The sequence below is a fragment of the Canis lupus genome, chromosome 1 (genome assembly GCF_003254725.2).
Source record: "Canis lupus dingo isolate Sandy chromosome 1, ASM325472v2, whole genome shotgun sequence".
Taxonomy (NCBI): domain Eukaryota; kingdom Metazoa; phylum Chordata; class Mammalia; order Carnivora; family Canidae; genus Canis; species Canis lupus.
The window spans coordinates 83321634-83340846 of NC_064243.1; the positions used below are offsets into that span (position 1 = coordinate 83321634).

Here is a 19213-nt window from a genome sequence, read left to right on the forward strand (position 1 = left end):
TTGCATCCTCTGTGTAGGATTTCCGAGGTTGCAATCCAGATGTCTGCTGGGCTTTGTTCCTGACTGTGGAAATACCTGCTTTCAAGCTCACTCATGTTGTTGGCAGAATTCATTTCATTGTGGTCGTGGGACTGAGGAAGGGCCCTGGCTTCGTGTTAACCTCCTTGGAAGCCGAGGTGCCGCTTGCAGTTCCTTGTCTTGTGAGCTTTCCCAAAATGGTCATTTCATCAAGCTGTCAAAGAGAGCCTTTAGAGTGAGCAGGCTTTCAGTGGAGTCTTTTATGATGTGATGTTACCACAGAGGTGACTCTTGGTTAGGAGCAAGTCCTAGATCCCTGTGCATACTAAAGGGTGGAGATTATAAAAAGGCATGAACACCGATAGGTGGTGCCGACTTTACAGTCTGTGCCAGTTATTGCCACATATGCCTGTAAGGGTTGTACTGTTTCCCCTTCTGGCCAGCAATGTATGAAAGTACCTGTTTACTCACAGCCTTGCCAAACATTGTATTACCAAGCTTTTGAACTTTTGCCAATCCAATGGGTGTTGAAGTGTATCTTGGCCTACTTCTCATTTGCATTTCTCTTATGAATGAAATTGAATATCTTCATATGTGTAAGGGCCATTTTATACCTTGTTTTGAGAAATATAAATGTTTTTCCCCTCATTTAAAAAAGTTGAGGTGAAATAAGTATAGTAAAAGTGACCATTTTTTAGTAAACAATTTGATGGTATTTAGATATTCACAGCATTGTGTATCCATCATCTCTACAGAGTTTGAAAAGATTTTCATGAGCCCAGAATAAATCCCATACCCATTAGGGTATGGATACTCCCCATTCTCCTTACCCCACCTGACCTCTGTCAGCAGTTTATGAGGTGCCTAGATGTAGTTTTCTTTGAGTTTATCCTACTTGGGGTTTGTTTTGCCTTGGAGGGTTTGGGTAGATATGTATTACTAAAGACTATTTGCTCTTATTTTTCCCTTCTGGGACTTGAGTTGCTTGTATATGAAACTGCTTGACATCATCTCTCAGGACTCTTTCTATATTTTAATTTGGATAATTTCTATTGACCTAACTTGAATTTCACTGATTGTTTATCATGGCAGTCTGTTGATAAACTCATTGAAAGACTTACTCTGATACAGAATTTAAAACACCTGTCTAGTACCTCCATATACACATTTATTTCTGTGTGTGTGTGTGTGTGTTCACTCTGTGCTCACATTTCCCGTTTATATCATGTGATCTGCCTTTTCCACTTGATGCCTTAATGTATTTTTTATGATTATTTTTAAATCCTGTCTGATAATTCCAACATATGTGCTGTTTGTGGGTCAGTTCTGATGATGGTTTCTTCCCATAACAGTGGGTTACATTTTCTTTCTGGTTTGCATGTCTCATTTTTTGATTGAATGCCAGATGATGTATGTAAAAAGAACAGTAGAAACTGAAGTGAGGGATGCCTGGGTGGCTCAGTGATTGAGTGTCTGCCTTTGGCTCAGGGTGTGATCCCGGGGTCTCAGGATAAGTCACGCATCAGACTTCCTGCATGGAGCCTGCTTCTCCCTCTGCCTGTGTCTCTGCCTCTCTCTCTCTGTCTGTTTTATGAATAAATAAATAAAATTGTAAAAAAAAAAAAAAAAGAAGAAGAAGAAACAAGTGAATAGTATTGACAACTAGAAAAAAGGCATTCCCTGGCAAGCTGTGAGCATGGGGGGGGGGGGAGGGATTGAGTGAATCTTGTGTTTTTAATTTTTAATATTACATGTATTAGCTGCTTCAGTCACTTAAGAAAATTATCTATAAACCTTTCATCTAGAAATGTGGCAATGTAATGTGCTTTCTAGAAAATGAAATAGTTTCTAAGTTTTCATCTGATCTCACCTTTTACTTCATGTACATTGATTGAATCTTTCCTGCAGTAGATTAGTAGGACGATTTTTGCAATTTTAAAAAACACTTGGATTCTCAGTTGTGAAAATATAGTTACTTCTTCAGCACTAAATGAACTGCTACCGTGTCCACAGGAAACCATTGGTGTATTGGAATTGTCATCTGCAAAGGATAGGATTGGGGCTCTTGTATTGTCTAGTTGGCTTTTAACAGGTAATGGCTGCTAATCCATCTGGTTTGGATTTCTACATGGGTATGCCATGTAGATTGTAGCTGGGTGCCATGAAAATCATCCAGTTATTCTTGTGGACAGTACGTTTTTGACATGCTGTGCTATAGTTACCTGCTGAACACATAGTTAAAGGGATAATAGGTTCATTATAGGTTTGTGATTCCTGTATCACTTAAAGCTTTCATTATTCCATCATTGATGGCAGTATGGCACTTTACTGATTTTCAATTCTATGAATATTTCTCCAATCAGATTTATAGAGTTCTGGGGTCTGAGACCCAGAAATAACTCTGTAAGTGACTAACATTGGAAGCACAGGTGAAATTATTATATTCCATACCATGTTATATTATATATATATTATATTCCATTATATGCCATGTTATATCACTCTTTAAAAAAAAAACAAAATAGCTTCCAGTGCTTGTTTTTGCATGTCCAAATATCTGATGTACAAGGTTCAGAAGTAATGTATGTAATAATTCACTGACTTTTTAAAAGATAGAATTTAGGAAGAAGTGTTTTTTTTTTTTTTTTAAGGTTTTATTTATTCATGAGAGACACACAGAGAGAGGCAGAAACATAGGCAGAGAGAGAAACAGGCTCCCTATGGAGAGCTCAATGCAGCACTCGATCCCAGGACCCTGGGATCACCAGAGTTGAAGGCAGATGCTCATCCACTAAGCCACCCAGGCGTCCCTGGAAGAAGTTTTTTAATGACATATTTTTCTAGAAAGAAGTTTACTTCTTTCACATTTCAAATACTTCAGCCATTAGAAGTGATTGACATGTATAGTACTCACTTAAGCTCTTGATTCACATTTTTAGCAGCCACAGACTTGTTAACGCATTTTGTATTCTCAGGTTTATCAGTGAGGGTATAGTATGCTTGGGGTTCCTAATTTTTTAAAATACTGACTCTTCATGGTTTTTGTAGTCTTTATTATGTTTGAGTTAAAGATGATTTGCATTGGTGAAACTCTGTAATCTTTGACCTTTTTTTGGTTTTTATGCAAGTATTGATTCTTTGTTGGATATATGATTTGCAAGTATTTTCTCCAATTCTGTAGTTTGTCTTTTCACTTTCTTGATGTCCATTGATGTATAAAATTGTATAATTTTGGTGAAGTTCAATTTACCTGTTTTTTTCCTTTTGGTGCTAGTGCTTTTCATGTCATGTTTATGAAATCATTGTCAAATCAATGCCATGAAGATTTTCCCTAATACTTTCTTCTAAGAATTTTTTAAAAAAATTCATGAGGGGGGCGGGTTGGCAGAGACATAGGTAGAGGGAGAAGCAGGCTCCCCATGGGGAGCCTCATGTGAGACTGGATCCTAGGACGCCAGGATCACAACCTGAGCTGAAGGCAGATGTTCAACCACTGAGCCACTCAGGCATCCCTCTTCTAATAATTTTATAGTTTTAATTCTTTGAGTTCATTTTGTATGTGGTGTAAGGTAAAGGTCTAACTTCATTTTTTAACATATGGATATCTGGTTTTCCCAGCAACATTTGTTAAAAGACTATCCTTTCCCTCATTGAATTATCTTGGTACTATTGTTGAAAATCAATTGACCTTACATGACAGGGTTTATTTCTGGGCTCTCTGTTCTATTCTGTTGGTCTGTACGTTGGCTCTTATGGCAATTCCGCAGTATTTTAATTTCTGTAGCTTTTTAAGTTCTGAAGTCAGGAAGCATAAATCCTTCAACTTATTCTTTTCCAAGATAGTTTTGGCTCTTTGGAGACCTTGCAATTCCATATGAATTCCAGAATCAGCATTTTCATTTTTGGAGAAAGGCTATTGCAATTTTGTTAGGAATTGTGTTAAATATGTCAACTGGTTTGGAAAATATTGACATCTTAACGATGTTAAATCTTCCTATCCATGAACACAGGATGTCTATTTATTTAGATCTTCTTTATAATTTTTTTCAGCACTGTTTTGTAGTTTTCAGTATAAGTCTTTCTTGACCTTGGTTAGATTTATTCCCTAAGTATTTAGTTCTTTTTTTTTTTTTTTTTAAGATTTTATTTATTTGAGAGAGAGTGAGTGTGAGAGAGAGAGAACAAGCGGCGGGGGGCGGGGGAGGGCCAGAGGGAGAGGGAAAAGCAGACTCTGCTGATTAGGGAGCCCGATGGGGGCTTGATACCAGGATCCTGAGATCACGGCCTGAGCTGAACACAGCTGCTTAACCCCAGGCACCCTGTATTTAGTTCTTTTAGATGTTACTGTAAATGGAATTGCTTTCTTAATTTCCTTTAAGATTGTCCATTGCTAATGTATAGAATCACAGCTGATTTTTATGTATTGATTGTGTAACCCTGCAACTTGGCTTAATTTGTCTATTGGAGAAGCTTTCTTGTGGATTCTTTGCAATTTTCTACATACAGGTTCAGAGCATCTACAGATAGAGATGGTTTTCCATCTTCTTTCCACTCTGGCCAGAACTTCTGGTACAATGTTGAATAGCAGTGGTGAAAGGGGGCACCTTTATCATGTTCTGGGTCTTAGAGGGAAAACTTTCATTCTTTCACCATTGGGTATGATGTTAGCTGTAGGTTTTTAATACCCTTTATCATATTAAGGAATTTTCCCTTGATTCCTAGTGTCCTGAGCATTTTTATCAATAAAGGGTGTTGGTGTTTTATCAAATGTCTTTTCTGTGTCAAATGAATAGAACCTTTGTTCTGTTCATGTGATATATTGATTGATTTTCTTATGTTGAACTGCTCTTGCATTAATGACATACTACTTTTGGTCCTGGTGAAGAATCCTTTTAATATGTTGTTGGGTTCAGTTTGCTAATATTTTGTTGAGGATTTTTACATCTGTAAAAAAGGGTTTTACTGCTGATTTGTTTTTGTGACTTTTCTTTTCTTGTGATGATGTTATCTTCTTTTGGTATCAGGATACTGTTGGCCTCATAGGATGAGTTATAGGAAGTGTTTTTTATTTTATTTATTTTTAAATTTATTTATTTATTTATGAGAGACACAGAGAGGCAGAGACATAGGCAGAGGGAGAAGCAGGCTCCATGCAGGGAGCCTGATGCAGGACTCAATCCCAGGAACCCAGGATCATGCCCTGAGCCAAAGGCAGACACTCAATCGCTGAGCCACCCAGTTGCCCAAGGAAGTATTTTTTAAATTTGGGGTAAGTTTGAGAAGAATTGGTGTCCATTCATCTTTATTATTATTAAAGAGGCAAAGATGTCTCCCAACAAAGAAAAATCCTGACCAGATATTTAATAGAATTTACTTCTAAAACCATCTGGTCAGGATTTTTCTTTGTTGGGAGACATCTTTGCCTCTTTAATAATGGAATATTGAAGTGGCAATGTTGAAATACGCTTTTAATTTTCCTTTAAGATATGAAGTCTTCCTCAATAATGCTTGTTTTGAAAAGTAGGCTTTAGTTGGAATAAGTAGCCAAAAATCACAGAGTTTTTAAGGAATACCTTTGTTTAATAAATGCTACAATTCTTTTTTCTTTTTTTAAATTTTTTTATTTATTCATGAGAGAGAGAGAGGCAGAGAGGCAGAGCCGCAGGCAGAGGGAGAACCAAGCTCCATGCAGGGAGCCCGACATGGGACTCGATCCCCAGACTCCAGGATCATGCCCTGGGCCAAAGGCAGTGCTAAACCGCTGAGCCACCCAGGCTGTCCAAATGCTACAATTTTTTTTTAAGTGCTACAATTCTTACCAGTAGTCTTACATTAAATATTCTACAACTGTTACAATTGTGATGTGAAGGCAGCTTGGGTGACTCAGCGGTTTAGCACCGCCTTCAGCCCAGGGCCTGATCCTGGAGACCCGGGATCGAGTCCCATATCGGGCTCCCCGCATGAGCCTGCTTCTCCCTCTGCCTGTGTCTCTGCCTCTCTCTCTCTCTCTCTCTTTCTCTCTCTCTCCCCCTCTCGAATAAATAAATAAAATCTTAAAAAAAAAAATTGTGACGTGATTATTATGGACTTTTATAAACATTGATATATTATAGGATGTATTGTATTGTAGGATGTGAGTTTCTAGTTGGTTCTCTGTCATGTATATATCCAGTGCTCTAAAAATAATCAATAATAGTTGAATAGTCTGTAAACATAAAGTCCAGATCTTTCTCAAAATTCAAAATATATCTGTTTTTGAAAAGTAGGTTATAAAGTAAGGCTCTTTACAATTAGAATGTACAAAGTTTGTGTATATTTGAAAGGCTGAATGCCAAATGCCCATGTTAACATCATTTCTAGCACTTTAAACATGATTTTGTTCATATTCATTGAATCATGTATATTACCATGGTGTCCAAACAGGATAACAATGTCCACTATGCCAAAGGGCATGCCATTGTTAAAGGTACTTAGTGAACTGACACAGAGTATTATTTTACTGTTTTCTGTCTACTATTTTATTACCATCATTGCTACTGACAGAATGTGGGCTGATGAGAAAAGAATGAACTAACTCTTGATGATTTTAATAGGTTATTTTATTTTTTAAAGATTTATTTATTTATTGAGAGAGAGAGAGAGAGAGAGAGAGAGCATACAAAGGGAGAGGGAGAAGCAGCCAGATGCAGGGCTTGGTGAGCCGAAGGCAGATGCTCAACCGACTGAGCCACCCAGGCGCCCCCCCTAAAAGGTTATTTTAAAATAAAAGAATAATTTTTTCAATTAGTTAAAACATACCATAGTGCTCAAAAATTTTAAAACTTCACAGAATTTAAAGTCTCTTTGCCATAACTTTTACCCAGCCACCCATTTCCCTTCCCTGAAAATAATCAATGTTATCAGAGTAGATAGATAACCTTTAAATGAAGTGTGCCAAAATATCTGTCAAACTTTGTTTTTGTGCCATTCTTGGACCCAGTGGAAAAATTTCATTATCTCTTACTATGTCATTTGTTTTGCTTAATTAATTTAGATTGATTTTCTTACAGTTAATAAGATGAGCTATCAAAAAACCTTAAAGAAATAAAGTTAATAAAGTCCATATCCATGTTAAAGTCATAATTTTGCCATAAAAAAGTAAACCCCTAGTCCTGAAAAAAGGACATTAATTACAGCCCTTCAGTATCCAGATTGATTCTTAGGTAAATCCTGGTCAGCTGGGTCATATAAATTTCCAGGATCCTGTTTATGCCACAGCAAGCACATGAGAATTTGATGTCTTTATGCTTCAGACTAGATTTGACTCAAATTTGTGTCAGCTTTTGTTCGTCCTTTTTGAAATTTCAGTGAAGGCCTTTTCTAACCAAGCTGCGTATTAAAAATAGTATACTTAAATATGCATAGAATTAACTATACCTGTGAGCATTAAAATATTTTTTCCTGTGAAAACACACTGTTTTGTTAGTTTGTCCAGTTTATCTCTGTTTAGAGTTTATTATTATTTTTTTAAGTAGGCTCCACACCCAATGTGGGGTTTGAACTCACAATCCTGAGATCAAGAATCAGATACTGTACTGACTGAACCACTCACACCCACAAGCAGCTTTGAAGTCACAGATTCACATTGTATTGGGTCTATTTGTTAATAAAGGAAATGTTTTTTTAATTGTGCTGAATGCCAACCATTTTGGTAGTTGGTAGCCTCTAGTCTGTTTGGAGTTTTAAATAGATTTGGACTGTACTTTAGTGAGCAGTTGATCATTGAAATGAACAATGTAATTTTTCTTGAAGTATGAGCTCAGAGTTTAAACCTTTTTCTCAAGTATGAACATAAGCACAGTAACTTTTCATGTCATGGTTTGAACAGTAATAATTGAGAGTTTCAAGTTTTCAAGTGACTTAATTATGTTATCATTTGAATTTAAGAATTTTGTGTGATCGAGGATCCCTGGGTAGCTCAAGCGGTTTAACGCCTGCCTTTGGCCCCGGGCGCGATCCTGGAGACCCGTGATCAAGTCCCGCATCGGGCTCCCTGCATGGAGCCTGCTTCTCCCTCCTCCAGTGTCTCTGTCTCTCTCTCTCTGCCTCTCTCTCTCTCTCTCTCTCTGTGTCTGTCATGAATAAATAAATAAATAAATCTTTAAAAAAAAATTTGGTGTGTGTGTGATCAAGTTTATAGTTGCTAAGGAAAGAAATTCTTAAGTTTGAGTCCCACCTGAAATGAAAAATCACAGCCGTGGGGAACCATATTCTTTTGTGAATCCTGAAAACTGTTGGACTGTATTTTTATATCTTAATTTCACTAACCCATCCTATTTTAGAAGAAAATGAAGTGATACTTTGCATGTGGGAGAAATCTATTGTCTTTGCATTTCACTCCAAAGAGATACAGATATACTATTGACTAGATGAATGTATTATTTCTTTAATATAGTTGGTCATTAAAAAAATATATATATATATATAGTTGGTCATTAGGGAAATATATGGTGAACTTTAAAGAAGCGTTTTTTTCCTACTTACATTAAACTATATAAATCATAATTTATGAAAGGATTCTCTTAGCTAAAGAAACCATTTAAAAAGAGAAAATGGAAGAAACGTAGACTGCCAAATAATGCAAGAGTGGAGACTGAAAATTTAGGTCTATCCCTCATCCTAAAAGTTCTCTTAGACCAAAGACAAATATTTATTTCAGATCTTTCAAACAAGATCCCAGCTCTTAAAGTTCAGGATTTCAAGTGCTTATAAATCTAGAGTAATAATAATTCAGTGGAAAAACAATTCAAGACTAATAACCCAGTAGAAAAATGTGTAAATAGTTCACAGAAAAAAATACAAGACCTCAATCTCATAAGAATATGCAAATGTGAAAACCACACTAAGATGACATTTTTCACCTATTACTTTGCAAAGTTTAAAAGTTATATATCTTACTAAGGGTAGAGAGACATACAGCTTGCTGAAGGAAGAATAAATCAGTAAAATCTTATGGAGGGCAACTTGGTAGTATTTAACAAAATTTAAACACATATCTTTTGACTCCTGGAATTCAATTTTGGTGAAGCTTTCTACAGATTCTTGCATTTGGAAGATCATTTATGCCAAGGATATTGGCTTTAACATTATAATAACAAAAGATTGGGAAAAAAATCTAAATGTTCTTAATTAGTGGATTTTAATACATAATGGTACAGTCATGCAGTGGAGTATTTATTCAGTCATAAAAGAGTTAAGGAAACTGTATATAAATGGGAAAGGTGTTTAAGATCCATTTGATCAGGGATGGCCAACTTAAAGGGACAGCTAGTATATATTTTAGACTGTTCAGGGGGTACGCAGCCATAGACAATTTGTGTGCGTGACTATGTTCCAGTAAAACAAAAACAAGTGACAGGCCTGTGGGTCATAGAAAACTTGGTATATAACTATAACAGAGGTATGAAGTGCTGAAATTACTGAGAAGTGAGTTCAAGCTTTGCCTGAGATATTTGGGAACGGCTTCAGAGATAAGGCGATAATTTAAACTGAGTTTCTGTGGGTATATAGCTCTAAAGATTAAGGTGAGAAAGTGTTTTTCTGGAATTGGTGAGAAGCTGTTTGCTACATGGGAGTTCTTTGTTGAGAGTGGATGAAGAGGTAAACTGGGATATTTTTGAAGGGACCAGACACTAATGGAAGTTTTAACCAATTTTCTACTTTGAATAAAAAATATTTCAACACCTAGCTCTTAAACCTTGAAATTTTGCCATAGTTACTTCAGGGTCTTGTTTTGTTTGTGTGTGGATTTTTTGGTATATTTTTTAAAAGAAAGATTGCAGATACAGTTGAAACCATGCCCTGTAAACCACACTGAGTATATTCTTCTCTCTTTCCAGAGGTAACAACTAATATGAAGTTGTTACTCTAATCTTGCTTTTCCATAATAACTACATGTTTATATACCTTTAAGCAAAACATTTTATTCTTTATATTGTGGAAGTTCATAGAGTGGGTTGTGTCATTTCACAATTGGCTTTTGCTCAAAATTATGTTTTTACTATTTCTCTCTGTGGATCAGCACTGGTCAATAGAAATATAACACAGGCCATATATGTTATTTTAAATTTTCTAGCAGCTACATAAAAAGCCACAGATAAAATCAATATACTTTAATAAGACAATTTATCAGAAATATTTCAGCATATAATCAGTATGTGAGATTATTAATGAGGTATTTTACATTCTTTTTTTATACTGAAATCTGGCATCTGTTTTACACTAGCAACACATTGGACTAGCCACATTTTAAGTGTTCAGTAGCTACAAGTGGTTAGTGATTTTTACTGTATTGAACAGAGAACTGGGATTCAAACAGAACCGAATGCTTCTAGTGCTTGAAAGTGTATACACTGCTAAATGCCAAAGGCCAGCTAAGTGTCAGCATATTGACACAAGAGAAGTATTTTGTGTGTTGGAACTTGCTAATCTGCAACTGCAACACAAAAATCATTCTGTGTCCGATAAAGGAGACTTCTCAGGAACATTTACTGCGGGTAATAGTTGGAACACAAAACATGGTACAAGCAGGATCCACAGCTTCTTTACATTCTGTGTAGGTACACACACTTCATTTTTGCTTGTATGGGATAAACTGTTGAAATTTTTCCTGCTGTTATCAGGGGTATCACATTTGTAACAAATATACTGCTTCTGCATAGTTGGACCTAAATAACTAGGTAAACTATTATGCTTTATTTCCCCTTAGAATCGCTAGCAGCACCATTTGATTATTGAGTGCCATATTATAATGCCTCTATTCCTGGTTTTCTAAGTTTCAGTCAAGTATAAAGTCACATCACCCTAATGGTCCGTATGTAGACTTTATTTCCCTTATTTTGCACAGAAATACCTTCATAGAAATGCCCTAGAGTTGATATGGAGTCATAGCAGGAACTCCTTTTTAAAATGCTTTAGTTTTATACATATTCATTGCTTGATTTTTAAAATCTTTTTTTCAGTTCTCTGGTGTTTGTTTTAATGTATCTCCTTTTGTATGCCCACAGAAATCCTTTTGTCATACTATAGATAATTGATTGATCTATCATAATCTTTGCGAACTTTTAATCTAGGGCCTTTTTTTTTTTTTTTTTTTTTTTTTTTTTTTTAATCTAGGGTCTTAATACAGTCTGCATTCCCTGGCTTGAGGACACCTTTTAGTAGCAGTTTTATACAGCACTTCCTGCCACAAGGTGGGGTTAGAGAGTTCTGTGGGCCTGTTTAGATTTGGAGAATTTGATCTTAGGGGTCATAAAGTTACTTTCCATAAGTTGACAAAATAACTGTCAATTCTATTATTAACACAGCTTTCCCTTAGGGTTAGCATGTTTTCTAATTTCTTCTTGGTAGGTTTTTCTCAGCTCATCAGCCATCCAGACAATATTAGTGATTATTTATATTGCTATTTAAATACTCTTCTATGAATTTACTTTCAAGTCCAGTTACTTTTGTTGCATTATGTTGCCTTTTTTTTTTTTCCCCCTTAATCTAAGGTGAGAACAGCTGCTTGGGAAAAATGCATGTTTTGATTGGGCAGATGGGAACTGAGAAAAGAAAAGAGGTAATTCTGGGAGAGTATGGGTTTTGGTGGGTCTGATAGGGAGTGGAAAAAGAGAGAGAAGCTTGGGTGGGATGCCACAGTGGTAGGTCTGTCATACAAAGGGTAGCATAGAGTTCTGCGACCAGTAGTTTTTCAAATTCTTTTTTTTTTTTTTTTTTTTTTTTTTTTTTAGTTTTTCAAATTCTAATACTGAAAATATGTATATGCTTTTGTGCTTGTTAGATAACTGATACAGGTAAACCACATGAGAGGATGTTACCCATTTTCTTCATTAGGAATTTAATCAGTTACATCAGTTAAAAATTAAAGTGTTTGCAGACAGACATTGTGTGTAATCTGAAATGAGAAAACATTTTGTTTTATTTTGGTGAAAACTTATAATGGCAGCTTGGCATCAGTTTGCTTATATCACGTATTAAAGAATGTTGCCTAATCCTAATAAGCCTATTTATCAGAAATCATTTTTAACAAATTTTGATTTATGCTTTATTGTATATATAAAATTCAACAGTTAAACTAAATAGACTTTGTTAAAATTCTTAAACAAATACATATATATTTCAGACTGGATGACCCGGGACAAGTTCCCATGTTACTATATTCGTAGACTGAATTTTCAAAAGCCTGGGATGCCTGAGTGGCTTGGTGGTTGGGCATCTGCCTTTGGCTCAGGGCATGATCCCGAGGTTTCAGGATTGAGTCCCGCATCAGGCTCCTTGCATGGAGCCTGCTTCTCCCACTGCCTGTGTCTCTGACTCACTCTCTCTCTCTCTCATGAATAAATAAATAAAATATTTAAAAACACACACACACACAAAAGTCCGACAGTTGTGTTTGTTTGTTTTTCATTTCAGAGTGGGAAATGCAGAGATTACATTATAGGGGCCACTAATAAAAGGCCTGCTGCAGTTTAGAGCACACCAAACTTAAAGACCATATAGTATAAAGATAGGAAAGAGAGAGGATTCTACATGGGGATAATTTGGAAGTTGGATTTGACTTAGGAACTAAATTTGGAGAATGCAGATAATCTTGAAATCTTTTTCATTGACATGATGACAGCTGATTATACACATTTGCCTTTAGTTTTCTATAAGAATATCATTTTGATTTCCTTAGGGTTATATTGATTGGCTGGAATTCCTGATAAAGTCCCTTGCTTTGCTAAAGTTTTTAGCTGTTTGGAAATGGATGGTGGATCTTACAGTGAAGGGAATTTGTGACTGTCGTGTGATGCTAATAAGTGAAGAGCAGTCTTGTTGTGAGCCTCTTGTTTGGTGTGATGTACTTTTCATTATTTATGCTCAGTTAGAAGGCAATTCTTCATTTTCCCTCCCACCAAATTCTTTTGCCAGTTAAAAAATATAGGACCTTAAAGATGTAACTAAAACATTAAAATCTACATATATTTTCATCTATTTAGTCACACAAACCATTGTATTAGTTACAGAATTTAGAAATAATGTTTTGTTTCACTGTCTTATAAAATAACTATGTTCAATCTCTGTGTATTGGGATCCCTTTGGGATAATTTTTCTTGAGATAGTTGTACAAGTGACAGCTACTTTAGGAGTATGAGTGTCTTCATAAGTCTTATTTAGGGCGTAAACCCTCATATGATATTTGAACTTATGATAATTCCTCACACCTTTATTTTTTCATTTATATTTAGAAGTATTTCTCTCAATTTTAAGAAGTCAGTCTTGAGTGAGCTTATTCTTACTGAATATCTAAGTTTTTAGTTGTTAATGTGGATTTTGTGTTTTGTTTTTTTCTTTCTTTCTTTCTTTCTTTCTTTGAGGGGTTGGACATAATTGCCTTATTTCATTTCAGGGATCCTTCTAAAGTAAATATTCTGGTACCTGGTGCTGGACTAGGAAGACTGGCCTGGGAAATAGCTATGCTAGGTTATGCTTGTCAAGGAAATGAATGGAGTTTTTTTATGCTCTTTTCTTCCAACTTTGTACTCAACAGGTATTTAATTTACTTTTTGCTGGAAATAGTGATTTCTCAGAATCAGATTGACTTAACCTATTTTTGAACAATTCTGAATTTGAAGATAAATATATAGTGTTTAATGATGCTATGTATCATACGTGTTTCTTATATTAAAATCAAGTTGCTTATACAAATTACCACTTTTAATCAGTTCTTAACACTGAAACAGGATGGATAAGTGACTTTTTAGAAAATGATGGGACATCCCACGAAACTGGAATGCTCCCTGTGCAGAATTTCAAGACTGTGCATGATCCAGGAAGGAGTATTTTCTCATTATTTCTTAAACTTCTTCACCCTTTTGTTTCTTTAGTAGAATAAGAGTTCAGTGTAGCAATTGTTACTTTTCCTTTAATCAGATTCTTATAAAATGGCCAAATATGCTCCTATGACTGAGTTGGAAACATCTCTCAGAATTTCTGTGGCCTTTAGAAAATAGTGGAAAAGAGTTGTTATTTTTAAAGCCAGAAGAGGTGCATTGGAAAACATAACTAGTTGTTTTGTTTAAATTATATGCTGTCCAGGATGGGTTAGGGAATGGTGAGAAGTTAAAACAGGGAATTAGAATAGTTGGGTAGCATAGCAAATCCATACCACTTTTTTCAGGAAGGGTTGGCCTGTTTTTTACTTGAGTTTGAGGTTTGGAAATACATTTTTTTAAATGTGAATGAACAACACACTTAGATCTCTGAATTTACTTTAGTTGTTTTTTTCCTGTTTTTTAATTCACGATTGGTTACTCATCTGCATGTAGATGTGCATTTTCAGATGATTGGTTGGGGTGTAGTAGTAACACTTTAAGTATAAGTAAATCTTCAATCAGATTAAGTTTTAGTATTTAAAGTAGATTTTCTTGATAAAACTTTTAGTTAACACTGAATTTTGTGCTCATATTTTGCAGATGTTCTGAAATTAATAAATATAAGCTTTATCCCTGGATCCATCAGTTTAGCAATAACCGGAGGTCAGCTGATCAGATTCGACCCATCTCTTTCCCCGATGTTGACCCCCACAGTCTTCCTCCTGGTTCTAACTTTTCCATGACTGCAGGAGATTTTCAGGAGATCTACTCAGAATGCAGTAAGTCCAAAACAAGCATTGATAAGTTCTCTTTATTCTAAATTTAATGAGCTAAGTTTATACTAAGCCAAAGTATTGATCATTCATTTTGATAGCAGAATAAAAGATTTACTTCAGTGACAAGTTAGGATATTTTCAAAATCTTGTCTAAGGTAATGATGGGAAATATGAAGAAGTATAAGATCCCACAATTAAGAAATATAGCATCTGTTGGGTCTATTAATAAACGACAACATGTAAACAAATTCAGTGAGTAATGAATATGATAGAGATAAAAGTAGATTCGTGTGGGGAAGGAAAACTTTGTAGAAAGAAGGCTGTCACTTCAAGAATGGGGAGGCAGGGATCCCTAGGTGGCTCAGCGGTTTAGCGCCTGCCTCTGGCCCAGGGCGTGATCTTGGGGTCTCCGGATCGAGTCCCACGTCGGGCTCCCGGCATGGAGCCTGCATCTCCCTCTGCCTGTGTCTCTGCCTCTCTCTCTCTCTCTCTCTCTCACTGTCTATCATGAATAAATAAAATCTTTAAAAAAAAAAAAAAAAAAAGGAATGAGGAGGCAGAGTTACGAAGGTAGGAATGAATGAGGTAATCGGGGATGGTGGGACAGCATGACTGGAAGGGAAAGAGAGCTTGCTTTGGTAGTTTAATAGAAGATATGCCTAGAAAGGGAGATTGGTTCCAGATTGTGGGAGACCTTTATAATCAGGCCATGAAATTGGAACTTCACCTTGGCAAACAAAGTTTGAGCTAGCATTAGAGAAAGGGAGATGGTAATGGAGAGAGGGTTCGGTGTGGGGGGTGGGGAAGTGGCAGTAAAAGGAAGAAGAAAAATAGTATACTGAGAGGTCAGCAAGATCATTCATTCAAGAAATACTTATTTCAGCCCCTGCAAAGTCCCAGGTATGTTCTAGGCACGAGAAAGAGAGCAGTGAGTAAAGCAAAGTTCTGTACACGGGAATTTGTATTCCAGTAAGGACAGGGAGCAAGAACAAATTTAATATTGTGAGGAAGAATACTAAGGCAGGGTAATAGGGACACAGAGGGATTGGGAAGAGGCTGTTGTATTTATAGAGTTATCAGGGAAGGCTAAGCAGAACTTTTATTTTATTTTATTTTTAATTTTTATTTATTTATGATAGTCACAGAGAGAGAGAGAGAGAGAGAGGCAGAGACACAGGCAGAGGGAGACACATGCACCGGGAGCCCGATGTGGGATTCGATCCCGGGTCTCCAGGATCGCGCCCTGGGGCAAAGGCAGGCGCCAAACCGCTGCGCCACCCAGGGATCCCTAAGCAGAACTTTTTAAAAATGTTGAGCAAAGGAATGCCTGGGTGGCTCAGTGGCTGAGCATTTTTCTTCGGCTCAGGTCATGATCCTGGGGGTCCTGGGATCGAGTCCTGCTTCTCCCTCTGCCTGTGTCTCTGCCGCTCTCTCTCTATCTCTCATGAATAAATAAAAATATCTTTAAAAAAAAGTGTCGAGGGCAGCCCAGGTGGCTCAGCAGTTTAGTGCCGCCTTCCGCCCAGGGCGTGATCCTGGAGACCCGGGATTGAGTCCCGTGTCAGGCTCCCTGCGTGGTACCTGCTTCTCCCTCTGCCTGTGTCTCTGCCTGTTTCTCTTTCCCTCTGTCTCACATGAATAAATAAATAAAAGTCTTTAAAAAAAATGTTGAGCAGAGAACCTTGAAAAAGTGAAGAGGCAAACCATTCGGTATTTGGAGGGAAGTGTTGCAGACAGAAGGAATGGTGAGGGAAGAAGGATTTGGGTGGGGAAGGTGCTTATTCTGCTCAAGCAAAAGCAAGAGGCTACTTTGTAGTGAGCAGCAGGCACAGTGGTGGGAGAGGAGATTGGGGAGGGTTGCTGAGGCCAACTTCAATTAGAGAGGTAGGAAGCCATTGGAGGGACTGGGCAGGGACTTGACACAACAGTCAAGTTTTTCTTTATCTTTTCCTGAACTCTGACATTGGGATAACCTGTATTCTGAAGGTAGAGAGAGAGAGAGAGAGAGAGAGAGAGAGAGATGGAAAATGTTAGGGGTTGGAGATAGGTTAGAGAACAAGTTCTCGAAAGAGAGGTGACATAATGGGAAATATCACTTGGGTGAGTATAGGTGACCTTGTTCTGTAGCAGGGCTTGAGAGAGCAGATGGTGAAGGTCATCCTTGGTTGGATCAGTGCCCTTATGGCCCTGAAATTTGTGGACTCCAGCCTCTGCCTGTGTGCTGGGGCATGGCCTCCACGGGGCACTGTTCTCTCTTGGGATCCCTTGCTCTGCTTCTGACTGCCTCCTCCCCCTGTTCCACTGGCGACTATCCGAAGTCCTGGTGGAGAGTTTAAATATTGTTATGCCGTTTGTTTCTTGCTTGGCAACAAGTGCATACAGCCTTTTTTGTAACTTGCCAGAATTAGTGGTTAACACCAATTACATCACAGTTTAAAATTCAAATGACTGTTACTTCATCTTAACCTATTTGAAAGGAAGACTAGACATTGAGTAGATTATAAACAAAACTCTTACAAGTACCATTTGATAAAGATACGTAGTTACATAGGCTATCAAAAATGGTTTCCAAGTTAATTATCAAATTATCAGTAAAAACTTTCATGAATTGCGAAGTCTCTCATAAATGATTGTTTGGTTATCCTAATTACAGTGTTGATTGGAAGAGTTTAGCTACTGTATTCCTCCAGTTAAATGAAATATTCATAATCTGTAAGAGGTAGCTGGTACATTTGTAGAAGTAATTAAAAGAAAAGGCAGCATAACATAATGAATGTAGTAATGTGGTTTTCCTCAAATAGATACCTGGGACTGTATTGCTACCTGTTTCTTCATAGACACAGCTCACAATGTAATTGATTATATTGATACGATATGGAAAATTCTCAAGCCAGGTGGAATTTGGATAAATCTAGGTAAGTTCTTTGGTGTTTATTAGAATCTCATATGTTAATCTGAGTACTTACAGCTATTCTCTGATAACTTTGTAGTATCAAATGTTCACGAAGGTTATAGTTATGTTGTGTAAGTTCCTTTAGACTGTATCCCTGTTAGTATGTAGTTCCTCTGAGAGCAGTGGAAGCCCCAAGAATTGTGTGTTCTTAGTAGATCATTCTCATAGCAGTCATAATTAATCTGATGGTAATCCTTCTCTCATCTTCCACCACCCACCCCTCCATCAAGACTGCAACCTGTTGTGTTTTTTTCCTTCTATAATGAAACATTTGAAAGAAAGCACTTACCTCTCCCATAGAAACTTCCTCCTCAGTACATATGCTTAGTGGGAAAAGACTAGGTATGGTGACTTTCAGGACTACCTTAGTTTAAGGAAGAGAGTCATTTCATTTATGCAGAAACCTTTTTACTGCATCCTACTGCTAGGTGATGAATATTCCTATCCAGGATCTAGAGGAAGTTGCCAGTTTTACCCTCCTCTTCTAAAATAAAGGGAGACTAATGATAACATTAAGGTAAATATACTTTTCTAGTGAGATGTATAATCCATGTTAAGAAAGACATCATGGCTAGAATATAAACATTTTCAGGATCTGGGTTATTACATTACATAAGAGGACGGACAACACATTGTATGTGAGTCCATGGCTTTAGGATTGGCCTAGTTCTGTTGTTCTGCCTTGTGCTCTTTTTTTAATGATTGGACTTTACCACAGATTTTGCCATTAGGACTAAGACTAGAGAGAGAAGTGGGTCTTTCCAAACTTCTCTTTAGAATTTCATGGGACATGGGATGCCTGAATGGTCGCTTAGCGGTTGGGCACTTGCCTTCAGCTCAGGTTGTGTTCCCAGGGTCTGGGATTGAGTCCCACATTGGGCTCCCTGTGAGGAGCCTGCTTCTCCCTCTGCCTGTGTCTCTACCTCTCTCTCTCTTTTTGTGTCTCTCATGAATGAATGAATGCATAAATAAATAAATAAATAAATAAATCTTAAAAAAAAAAAAAAAAGAATTTCATGGGACAGACGAGAGTGGCTGTAAAATGTAACCATAATTTGAAACAGTTATCCCAAACCTTAGGTCCTCTTTCAAAGTAGTCACTTCTCTAAAATAAATTTCTTTGAAAATTTCCCAAGGAAAGATTGAAATGTGATACAGTTGAGCCTTGAACAATGTGGGCCTTAGGGATGCTGACCCCTTGCACAATCAGAAATCTGCATGTAACATTTGACTCCCCAAAACAACTACTGGTAGCCTGCTGTTGGCCAGAAGCCTACTGATAACAGTTGGCTCGTATTTTGTATATTGCATGTATCATATACTATATTTTTACAGTAAAGTAAGATAAAGAATGTTAAGAAAATCGTAAGAGAAAATACATTGGCAATACTGTGCTGCATTTATCAACAAAATAAAACGTGGAGAAGTGGCCCTGTGCAGTTCAAACCTGTGTTGTTCATAGGTCAACTGTATTACCACCATGGGTGAGCAAATAACCTTATTTAATCTCAAAACAACCCTATGTTGAAATGGTACTTCCACTGTTTTATAGTTGAAGAATCGGAGTC

At 36.9% G+C, this 19213-nt stretch overlaps 1 protein-coding gene and 1 long non-coding RNA gene across 5 annotated transcripts in view; one reads left to right on the forward strand and one right to left on the reverse strand.

The window, feature by feature from the left end:
* Positions 1 to 19213, forward strand: part of CARNMT1 (carnosine N-methyltransferase 1) — a 41342-nt gene that overhangs the window by 12385 nt on the left and 9744 nt on the right. For all 4 annotated transcript variants that reach the window (XM_025423288.3, XM_025423290.3, XM_025423291.3 and 1 more), the window contains 3 exons: positions 13451 to 13591; positions 14517 to 14695; positions 17494 to 17607. In XM_025423288.3, coding sequence (XP_025279073.1) covers positions 13451 to 13591; positions 14517 to 14695; positions 17494 to 17607 — 434 coding nt within the window. The remainder of the gene's footprint in view (positions 1 to 13450; positions 13592 to 14516; positions 14696 to 17493; positions 17608 to 19213) is intronic.
* LOC112644710 (uncharacterized) overlaps positions 11134 to 19213 on the reverse strand; it is a 32228-nt gene continuing 24148 nt past the window's right edge. The window contains exon 2 of the long non-coding RNA XR_007401051.1: positions 11134 to 17012. This is a non-coding gene — a long non-coding RNA (uncharacterized LOC112644710). The remainder of the gene's footprint in view (positions 17013 to 19213) is intronic.